Here is a 12619-nt window from a genome sequence, read left to right as displayed (position 1 = left end):
GGGTACACAACCCATGTTTTGACAATACATTTCCCCCCCTCACACACACAAAAATATAATGGCAATTAATTCGTTCAGGCTCACTCTATGTAATAGGGCTCGCATACATCCGCATACACTTTCGCATAGCTACGTGGGGGAGACATGCTTCAGCCTATGATCTTCTCTTGCATACACCCTTTCTTGGAATTTCTCTTCCCACAAGTCATCTTCCTTGCTTGATATACCCTAGAACCCCAAGGTAACACACTTCATAGCTAGGTCTCTTTTGGTTTAGCTGGAGCTTTGAACTGGTGGTGGACTGGAACTAATAATCTATGAGATAACTGACATAATGTGGATGCTCATAATGTAGTCAACAACTATATGCATGGGTTCTTAAAAACGGCCCCTCTATTTTTGGAATTGGGATTCTCTTATTATACGAGTGGTCCTTCTCTGCATTCCCACATGCCCTTTCTTGCTCCGTTCTTTCCTGCGAGCGAACACAAGCAAGCGCACATACACATAGACCCTAGAGGTGCTCTCCCCACACAGGATCTCTCTTATTCTCTCTCTCTCTCTCTCTCTCTCTCTCTCTCTCTCTCTATATATATATATATATATATATATATATATATATATATATATATATATATCTCACTCACACACACACACACACACACACACACACACACACACACACACACACACACACACACACACACACACACACACACACACACACACACACACACACACACACACACACACACACACACACACACAGAGTATAAAGGTAATAGAAAGTGGTTGGATTATCGTATAAATTAGTGGGGCCCTTGAAATATAGGGTTCCATGAAGTCCCCCTCAGAGTCTCCTAATAAATACACACACTCGGAACTTGACAACACAACACGCATGTGCTTCGTATATTGGTCCAAAACATGCATGAACACTCACATACTTAATACTATCAGTATGGTGGTTGTTACACACCTCAAGTATCATAATCTCATCCAGCACTATCTTGGTTTTAGCACTCATATTTACTTAGCAGGATTTGATTTATGATGGTAGTCAAATTCCCACAGGTTGTTGCACCTTCAACCAATTGCTACGCAATCCTATATAGGTTCTCGAGCATCGAAAATTCTCATTATCCCAACAGACACATTGGCCAGCCTGTGAAATGATGGTGCAATGAGAGATGCTCTCAGAAAAATACTTATCACATAGGGGCTACATGGTTTGCCAATCTGGCAGTTTATTATGGAATCACATGGTTTGATTCTAAAACTCCTAACTTTGATGAGTTGGAGTCTACCTAACTTGGAATTTTTAGAAAACGGGGAGTTGACTCCTTCTAGCTATAACGAGCCTGCATTTCTTTCTCTATTGCACATGCTGGCCGGTACCGTGGGTGAGCCCTGCATCTGCTGCTCCATGGAGAAACTTGCACTCTGGAGCCCCCCTCATGCAACCATCACCATGCAGCTCTCCAGCTTGTATCCGCTCTTGTATATGCTTCTTTGCAAGCAGTCTCAAAGATCTTCCATACTCGGTAGCCCATATAATGAGATATGGTCTTGGAGCTTACTACCTCACTCGCCCATACTACTTGATCTTCTACTTGCTCGCCATGGAGGTCTTCACTTGTCCACCATCGTACAACACAAGAAGGTATTCACCACACATTCATCCTCGCAGGACGCCACACACATGATGATATTTGTTTCTTGTAATTTGCTCGCATGATCTTCTCTTTGTTCATTTTCAGCTTGGCTGCAAAGGATGCCCCTTCTGCTAAAATGCACGAGCATGCACACACACACACACACACACACACACACACACACACACACACACACACACACACACACACACACACACACACACACACACACACACACACACACACACACACACACACACACACACACACACACACACACACACACACACACACACACACACACACACACACACACACACACACACACACACACACACACACACACACACACACACACACACACACACACATGCACACACACTCGTGTTGATACATATTCGGGCATGTGCTTTAAGACCCATCATGTATTTTTGGAATTGGGGTGCTTTTATAAAAAAATCGCTGTATCTCTCTTCATAGCCATTAGCCCTTTTTGGGTCTCGTTCTTCTTGCAAGCAGAATTGTGCATGCCCGCACACACACACACACACACACACACACACACACACACACACACACACACACACACACACACACACACACACACACACACACACACACACACACACACACACACACACACACACACACACACACACACACACACACACACACACACACACACACACACACACACACACACACACACACACACACACACACACACACACACACACAGACAGAGGAGACTGAAGGATGGCGACTTGTATTTAGCTTTCCTTCTGAGAGAAGCTGTCCACAGAGTGATTTGCTATTACAAACCTCTTCATGAGTTTCGGTTTTGCCCTCTTTTTACATACTAGCGAGATGCAACAAACCACATGGGTTTACAGTATGCCTCCGCCATCGGTCCCCCATCCTTAAGCCTCCTCCAATACTCGCAACACCTCAGAGTAATTGAAAGAAGGTATCTCTCACCATAGAGTGACCATATCTGGCGGGACGCAACAGGATCCTTGCATTCATCCTACCTTTAGTTGACATGTTTGATACGTCAAGGAAAACATATCATAGGTAGGTGCAACTGCACCTACTCAACACTTCATTGCTACGAACTCTGCTTAGGTTTTGATTTGGTTCAGTTTTTTGGCATACTATAGCATTACACATAGACAGATGCACAATGGCTTTTACAGACTTTGTAGGCTTATGGTTGAATTTTTTTTTTTTTGCATGTTGTTCTTTGCAAGGAAAAATTTCAATAGGTACTTTGATGGGTGCTGAACTGGTAGTGGTAACAAATGCGAGTTTATTTACTTTGAAAGAATAAAAGTGCAAAGACAATATTGACATACTGTAGATTGATTGAAGGTACTTGTTTTTTTTGTTTTTGACGCCGTACACCTCCTATGAGGATCTCGTTAGAGATGGCAGATTATAGGTTTTTTTCAAAAAAGTATCAAAATACAAACATGATGCTGGATTTTTTTTTTTTACTGGCTTTGAAGTCACACACATTAATAATTTTAAGGGATAATAATACTCATATATGGGTATGGCTATTGACTTGGGGATTTAATGAAGTTCAGCTGGGGGATGGCAAGCTGATTGAGAAATTGACCAGCATCATAAAAGCAACTTGTGCATACAGAGATCGAGACCTTGAACCCTAAAGATAACTCTGAAAATCAACTTACTGAACATGGTTTTAATGCATGTGGGAACTTTCACATTTGTAGGTAGATACTTATCAGTTGGTAGAATGATGGTTTTTTCCTATGAATATTAAGCTCCCATCCTTGGGGATGACACCATCATTAGTAACAAAACATAATAATGCTAGTTCATAATGCTTTATTTTAACCTTATACGTGTTGGCTGGAGTTTTGAAAATTCCCCCAAACATGAAGCTAAATTTTTTTTTGGGAGTTTTAAGCATTTGAGAAATTAGAACGAATTTTTTTGGTTGAAAGTTGTTGGTCTATTGAACTAAGGTGACTTTGAGTGATGGGAATATTGATATGGAGCATCTTGGATGCTAACTTATGTCGAGAACTGAAACTTATGACACGATATTCATTCTTGCTTTATGATAAAGCATATCAAATTTGCAATTGATATTTGTTTTGCAGGTTTTTCTTGGCAAGAAAAAGTACAATATGTACTCAGATGACATTATAGATTTTGAACTTGTCTTCCTTTTTTGTGATGGCTGTTAACCTCCTGTGAGGATCTCAATAGATTTGACTGGAAATTTGAAAATCTATCCACTATACAAAGGAGACGCTGTCCAAATGATTTGTCACTCTTTCTTTCAGTAACCTCATGTGAGGGTATCGTACATGATGGCTGGGACTGGTTTTTTTTGAAAATATTGAGCAGATAGAAAGAAAATGATGTCGAAATTCCTACAAAAATCGAAAAGACATACACTATGTAATTTAAAAAGAACATAGTATAGGGAATGATGACAATGAACATAGTATGGGGAACTATGAAATTGGGGGTGATTCCCTATGAGACATAATATACATTAGACTTTCTGATGGGATACATTTGTACAGGTCTGTTGCATATTACATTTCTTCATTTACAGTTTCAAAAGATTGAGCTTAGATTGTTAATTTGGCTATGTTGCCAAGAAACCTACTCAGTAAATTCTGGTTTTTTAATGGTGAATACTGATGTGTTGTCTCTTCGAGCTAATCAGGCTTGTTACAAATGTATGTCGTAAACCTTTGAGCTTGATAGGTTAAGACATTCTCTCCTTGATTGAATAGATGTATAACTTTTGAATTTAGTATTAGTACTTTGAACATACGCCAATGTTTTTAAATAGTGCCATAATCCTCACATGAGGGTCTCGGATGAGATGGCAGTGGTGGACAATACTTTTGAAAATTAGTTCAAAATACAAAGGATATGCTGTCCGATTTTTTTTGGAATTAAAAGATGAAAACATTATCATAAATTAAGGACTCCCTCTTTAAACTTAATATTTGATCTATGTTATGTGGTAGCTTTTGTTGTAATTTTTTACACCAATAACAAGGGGAGGGAGTTGTTGACACCTGTCTTCCCAAGTAATGCCAATTCTGATAGGCTTGTGTTTCTTGGATGGTGACAGATAAGAGATTCTTTCCTTGGGATTACAACGAAAACCGCAACAGTAACGGAAGATTGTCCAATGTACTAGCTAATGTACCAGCTGGATCCTTCTACATGTAGATGTAGTGGAAGCTCATCCCAAAGGATGGGCACATAGGATACAACACTAAGATATTATATAGTAGTGATCAAAGATCAAAATTTTGATCTAAATGATTGTATTATCCATTAGATACAGAATGATGTATTGGTTTATATGAAATGGTGATTAAGGTTTTATGACATCTTGTTTTAAAATATTATTATTTGATATATTATTTAATACAATTGTCTAAGTATGGTTCAATTATGAGGGGATTTTTCATACCTTAACACACACACACATTTTCCCTACTAGTCTTTGGTTGGACTAGTGCCATACTTAGCAATTGGAATTAGATAATATATCAGATAATAATACAGCTACTCCAATTTATCCCGACTTCAATCAAACAGTTTTTGTCAAGATATGGGTATTCATACCCTAAGAATTGGATTGCCTACTCTTTAATACAAGTTACATTATTATTATCTTGATCCACCCAATTCAAAGGGATGGGCCGGGGCTCTCAGCTCCAAAATTGGTCAAGCATCTACATGTTTACATAAAATCCATATACTGTAATCATTGACCACCCTCGAGCAGGTGTGGATTTTCAAGTTTTCTTTATCTTGCAGGATCAAAGTATTGTATAGTAACCAACATCACGACATAATCCACAAATTTGGAGTGAAATCAACCAAATCATGAGATATCAGGTATGTAGTTTTCGTAATACCTTACTCTCCTCCCCGGAGGACCCCTTTATCATACAACAATTGGGTGTACTTACATCTAAGTTCTGTTCAAACACATTACAAATGAGTAATCTCGCATCTAAACATTTTTAACACCATACAAGTGATTGAGCTATAAAACATGGAAATTTTGAGGAAGCATTTATTACAATCGGTCGGGGATTGGTCCACTTGGTGGACCATCCTCCACCAAGTGGATCTCTCCTCTAGGATGGGGGAGGGCCACACACACACACACACACACACACACACACACACACACACACACACACACACACACACACACACACACACACACACACACACACACACACACACACACACACACACTTATCTAGCTGACAAGTCGTTGGATAACCCTTGGATGACAGCTTCCCTTTTTGGTGTTTTAGGCCGATGTCAGTCTTGGACATGGGTTCATGCCTACATCTTTTAGAATGGCCTCTGTTATACACATAACCTTCAAGTTTTAGAGAATGGGTCTAGTTTTGGACAAAGAGCCTCACCTTTCAAACGTATACACACATTTTTTTCAGAAGCTAATCCTGGATTTTAGATATGAGAGCTAATATATAGCCATTCATAATTACTCATCTACATACCTGCTTCAACATACTCAGTTGAAGCAGGTCTGTTGAAGCAGGTGTATACACACATTTCCTCAGAAGCTAATCCTGGATTTTAGATATGAGAGCTAATATATAGCCATTCATAATTACTCATCTACACACCTGCTTCAACACACCCACTTGTGTTTGATAAAAGGAAACTCAGTTAAATAGAATCAGACAATCACCGCGATCGGGGATACGGTATATCATGCAAAGCTGTTACTTCTTTGAGAATCTGCACCTACCTGGTAAATAGTATGGAAGATGTCCAGTCCAATAAATTAAATGGTTTTTTATCACATCCCTAAATTATGATTCTGTACTTGGTTTTTATCTTACTTGAAAAATCTGTGGCTATTCAGATGTCTTACCTTTATGGAAATCTCCAGCATAATGCTAACCATACTTATGGGCTCGGTTTGCCTACATTGGCTGGCCTACTATGTGCGGTTAATTTCCAAATAAAATATAGCATAATGGGTGTAATGCTACACATTTTGTCGATATTTATGGTACATCCAGACTATCACTTTATGAAGGAGAAGCCTATCATGCACATGGGTTGAATTAAAGAGGGGATGCCTACCTTTGGTGGTGATCCTCATATAATAAAAGACTGGACAGCCTTGCAGAATCGATTCACACACACACACACACACATGCACACACACTCGTGTTGATATATATTCGGGCATGTGCTTTAAGACCCATCCTGTATTTTTGGAATCGGGGTGCTTTTATAAAAAAATCGCTGTATCTCTCTGCGTAGCCATTAGCCCTTTTCAGGTCCCGTTCTTCTTGCAAGCAGAATTGCGCGTGCCCGCGTGCATGTACACACACATATTAGAGGAGCGCGCCCCACACAGGCTCTCACTCTTTCTCTCTCTCTCTCTCTCTCTCTCTCACACACACACACACACACACACACACACACACACACACACATACACACACACTTATCTAGGTGACACTTATCTTGCACACATGTCGACCTTTCATTTGAAATGGATAGCCGATAACTGTTCTTATGCTTTAAAAAAAACGCATTATAATGTGAACTGCCCATCCTAGCGCAAACGATCATTTCCTGCACCTCTGCACCTTGCGACAGTTGGTGTACACGTTCCCCCCCCCGCCCCGCACGCGCGCGCGCACGCACACACACATAGTGTACATTTAATACTCAATCACACACACACACACACACACACACACACACACACACACACAAAACAGGGTACATATAGTACCTAATCAAACACACACACACACACACACACCCACACTTATGCATACATAATATACCAATAACATATATGAATCGTACATAAGTTGAGGACAAAAAAACCACAATTTAATCAATTAACATAGCAACAAGCAACTACTTCATTGGCAGACGAATGACAAGCAGAAGGAGAAGGAGATGCCAAGCAGTACATCGAGTATGCTAAATAAAAGCCTTTTTTTTTTTGTAATAACCCCTCACATGGATCAATGCTCTAGGGAAAACATGTAAAAATCCCCCCTTTTGTTGAAATCTTAATTTTGTGTGATATTTTCACAATTGGCCCTTGAATTTATGCAAAAGGGGTGCCCCTTAAAAAATATACGTGGTATTATTTGGATAAAAATGGACAGGTTTTTATCAAGGAAGAGCACATTATCCGTTAAAACATAGCGGTCAAGATATTGTCGTTTTTTACAACTGACTATGCGATGCATAAATCATACCCGGTTTTTTTTTAAAAGGAGGACATACATCGGAAGCGTAACATAAATCATCCAATTCAGTGGCCGGTTTTTTACACAAAGGGCCCAAGAAACGAATTTTCAAAAAAATATATCTCACTTTGATATCTGGGTTAAAAAGTAAGGATCATTCTTCAAATAAAATCTCTTAAAGAGGTACTCTGGCAAGGTCAAGCCATTGAGTAAAGGCCTAGCTGTATTAAGCGGTTCCACTTGCCTAAAAAACCAAACGCAAGGCCTTAAAGAGCCGTCTACAGAAAGATATATAAAGCTACTGCTGCTCAAACACTTGCAAAAGAAACTGTGTGTGCTATTGAAGATGCATTTCCTCGATCGGTCCTTCTTAGTCAAATTCACCTCTTGGTTCACATGGTGGAGGAGATTGCTATATGTGGAGTAGTGCACGCACGATGGATGTTCTTCTTAGAGAGGTTTTTAAAGACTCTCAAAGATTTTGTGCGGCTACGATCTCAACCAGAGGCATGTATGACCAAAGGGTGGATCGTTCAAGAGGCATTTGTTTACATATCAGAGTATTTGGCACAAGTTAATCCTTCAATGCCTCGCATGTGGTCAGACGAGGAAAATGCAAGGATGACTTCACACTTGCCAAGTGGAAAGGGGAAACTACTTAACATGGATATGAATCTATCGCGAGTGCTCGATAACTTTTGCATTCTCAATGCAAAGATTATGACCAAGTGGGTGGACTTGTGGACAGTGGCAAAGGCAAGGTGTTTGCAAGAGAGGGAAGCGTGGAAACAAGCACATGGAGGAAGGAGGTCACCCCCAGTGCCTAGACACCTTGCATGTTTCCCAGATCTCATTAGTGCAGAGTGGATTCATGAGAGATTGACCGAGGCAAAAGCGCGCGGAGAAGACATGACCAGCAAAGAATGAGAGTATGCAGGAGGCTCCGTACCAAATGTAGAGTCCTCATATACCTAAACTATATTGTAACGCTATTTCTTGAAATTATCTTTAATATGTATTTGATAAATTAATATACTTTTCTATTTTGTAGTGCCTTTCCTTTAACTCTATGTGATCAAAGGGTCATCACTTTCGTACGCGCCACATTGACGAGCGTAGAACCACCATGGATTGTGCCATCATGGGCAACTTTGACACAGACGGTGATGAAGCCAGGTACTGCGGAACTATTGAAAGGATACTAAAGGTTAAATTTAGAACCTTTCATGCCTGCATCTTTGAGTGCAAGTGGTTTGCAAATGTGTCTAAATGACATGAGAATGGCCTCTACATGGTGGACTCTAGTGTGCATCACACAGGGAGGTATGACAATTTAGTTTTACCGCGCAATTGTGAGCAGATGAGTGATATGTACCTTTTTTATTATTATTTGCTTGTAGCGTTAGTTATACCAATGTTACTCACTTTGAGCTTCTATTTTATAGGTCATCTATATCCCAGTAATCCACCAACCAAAACTTTGGTTCCTAATTCCCGTAACACCTTGGGGGAGAATCATTTTTTCCATTAATGAAGTGGAGACTATCTTCGACTCTCTTCCACCTCCGATTTTGGATGAGGTGTAAACAGAGGAGAGGGAGGTCGATGAATCAAGTCCGGCGGCAACAAGTCTTAGCGAGGGTGATTGTCATGATGATGAAGATGATGAACTCGAAGATGATGAAGGCAATGCATCCACAAACGACAATTTTGTATCTCTCTTTATTGATTTAGGAGCCATGGGCTTAGAATTGAATGATGCTTCATGTAGAGATCTTTTGGAAGATTATTCATAAACATTTTGCAGTTATGAAGTTTTTTGGACGTGTAATCCATTCATCTCTCTCTCCCCCCTCTTCCTCTCTTTAGATTTGAGAATATGCTCAATTATGTTAATCAATTGACAGTAATTTTTTGGTTGTAACCACGTGTAATCTTATATCCCCCGCCTCCTTCCCCCCCCCCTCTCTCTCTCTCTCTCTCTCTCTCTCTCTCTCTTCTTTTTAAAATTTGAAAATTATATACAATATTCTTTAATTTTTATTGAGAGGTCGAAACACCAAAATTTGGGGGGGGGGGGGGGAGGTTAGCAAGAATTTGAAAGTTCAAGGGGAGAGGGGTTAAGCCAGAATTTGAAAGTTTAGGCGCTAAATGGTTGTTGGATATAACAACGGTAATATACGCAGTAATAACAGCGGTATTATACGCGGTAATAATAGCGGAAATAGTCACGGTAAAATATTAAACACAAAAAAAAACCCCACTCCTCTCTCTTGTTTCTCTAGTTGAATTTGCACCTTCTCTCTGCAAAATGCGATAAAAGAGCGCGATAAACACTTGGGAGATTTTCATAGTGTTGCAAAACCGACAACTGCATTTGGTTGCTGGTCTCGAGCTCTCTCTTTCTATGGTAAGAATTCTTCTTTTTGGTTGGTCGATTTTGCGCTGCCTACAACATTTATCGCTTGCTACGACGCGTAGACCAAGTTATCTCGCTTATGGGTTGCGTCTAGGAGTTTCCCTTGTCGAGCTCTATGCATTGATACGCCATTTGCATGATTAGTCTAGGTAGGGGCTGATTTGCTCTAATCACGATCAATCATCAATTAGCTGAGACTCAAGCAATTAGTGATGTTAGCAGCGACTTCTAGATGCCTTTCTAGCTCTTGAGTGGGCATATTGGAGTTGGAGTGGAGCAAACCTACGTGGGCCCGTAGATTATCTAGAGGCTTAGAGGGGAGGATATGCATGAGTGTTGAGGGTGCATAGTGCCTGACATGCCTATGTGTTTCCATGCCTTGGTCGGGTCTCTACTGACATGATGTATGTTAGTGCATAGCAAGTGTGCTAGGACATATTGGAAAGGTAAGTGCATTTTTGGAGTGCATCATTCCTCATACGCACTCTATATGATACTTTTGAAAAAATAGCTAGCTTCTTGTAAGTGATATTTGACTTGATTGGCAATAAAATGTACAGGAGAGAGTAAAAAATTAAAGACATTTAGATTTTAAATTGATTGGAGGGATATATTTACTAACCAAAAAAGTCACGCGAGGGGTATATAAATTAGGGCAAAAATGTTAACAGAGGGGTTTCCTTAATACCCTTTGAATGCACGTGATACACATGGATTACACAAGGTGAACCCCCTGATAGCTAGCCTCTCTCACACATGTGTAACAATGGTAACACTCTGGGCTTCATCAAGAATATTTGGCTAGAGCCAAAGAAACTAGGACACTAGAGCAATATGTTGTTAACTGCACTATTGATAAATAATATGGTAGAGCAGTATGTTGTTAGCTGCGCTATTGATAAATGGTATGGTAGAGAAATGCACTTGAGTTGTCGTCCATTAGGGCACCAACTAGTGCTCTCTAGTGCGTGTTCTTGATCCTTCGCATGAGCCTAGCAACACTCCATCTACTCCATGGCTAGTGAAACTCAGAATTTGTGAGACTAGCAACACACTATCTGCACTTGATTCAAAGATTCGCAAGTTGATATGTTGGGCATGATGCCCTACCCCCAGCATAACTTCTGGAGCTTTCCAAGATAACCAGTTTTACATCTAAGCCTTTACAAAGCACTAAAACTAACTAATATCAGGTTCACATTGCATGTATTAGGAGTTACGAGAAATGTGTATGTGTACTCACTGTAAGCTTTGCGCAAACCAGAAAAAGACAAAGTAGGGAAGCAAGAGGGCAACCAATTGAGAAGATAACAAAATAAATCATCCGATTCTTGAAAAGAAACGATTATCTTGTCATCCGATTCATGAAAAGGCTATAACTTGTCTGAGGGGCAATATAGTTAGATTAGAAAAGTAAAACATTGGGAAAAAGCCGTAAGAACGTGCTTCTAGGCAAAATGTCAATGGAAATGGTTAATTAGGATGGCCGGCTGCAGCTTGCATGGGTGGTGATTTGGGCGAGGAGGTGTCGTCCAGCACGAACTCTTGCTGCCCCTCCAGCCTCTGCGTGCACTCATCAGCACAGATGTAGTCCGGCCGCGCTAATGCCTTCCTCACATGATCAACTAATTTCGCATCAATATCTGCAGCATGTACACCGAAGGCCAAATTACAAACTTATTGATCAAGTATGGTCCTGCGTGTGCAAGAGGCAGCGTGCGTGCGTGCGTGCGTGTGTGTGTGTGTGTGTGTGTGAGGGGGGAAGGGAGAGATATACCTGTAATTCCCGGACGTGCGGCCTCCACACGCACACTCATAATCGTCATCATGTAAGGGACTGCCAGCATCAGCAGCAGCAGGGCCGTCACTCTCCTTTCGCTCATAGCATTCCTGGCAGCAATTGCCATGATCACTTGCAGCAACTGTAGCTTCTAATCACTAAAAACGCAGCAGTCAAACAGAACTTGTTAACGCTCCGCTCAAAATCTTCCGCATGCCTTCTTGCGCAAGGAGCTGTTTTATATTGTACAGGGCATGCCTCGTGTTGAGGGCACGATAAATACTTTTCTTCGAAGTTGCCCCACGTCCCCCCCTTCAAATACTAAATTCTCCCTCGCCTCTTGTGATGGCTTCCACCCTTATTGTGCGGCTTAACTATAATAAATGCACACACACAACTTATATCCTTCACCACTACTACCCCATATTCTACTCCTCTCACATTACTAAGAAAGCCCTGACGCCAGAGGGGGTTAGGAGTTCTTGGT

At 40.6% G+C, this 12619-nt stretch overlaps 1 protein-coding gene across 1 annotated transcript; it reads right to left on the bottom strand.

Moving 5' to 3' along the window:
* Positions 1–11680: 11680 nt before the first annotated feature.
* On the bottom strand, positions 11681–12352 carry LOC147439179 (uncharacterized). The gene is made up of 2 exons (XM_086484265.1): positions 12130–12352; positions 11681–11995 (listed from the first exon to the last, which is right to left on the bottom strand). The coding sequence occupies exons 1-2, from the start codon at positions 12257–12259 to the stop codon at positions 11826–11828; spliced, it is 300 nt and encodes a 99-aa protein (XP_086340391.1). The 5' UTR covers positions 12260–12352; the 3' UTR covers positions 11681–11825.
* Between the last annotated feature and the right edge of the window lie 267 nt (positions 12353–12619).

Source organism: Adiantum capillus-veneris, chromosome 16 (assembly GCF_014529385.1).
Source record: "Adiantum capillus-veneris isolate H3 chromosome 16, ASM1452938v2, whole genome shotgun sequence".
In the NCBI taxonomy this organism is placed as follows: domain Eukaryota; kingdom Viridiplantae; phylum Streptophyta; class Polypodiopsida; order Polypodiales; family Pteridaceae; genus Adiantum; species Adiantum capillus-veneris.
This window is presented reverse-complemented; position numbering and strand designations above follow the sequence as displayed.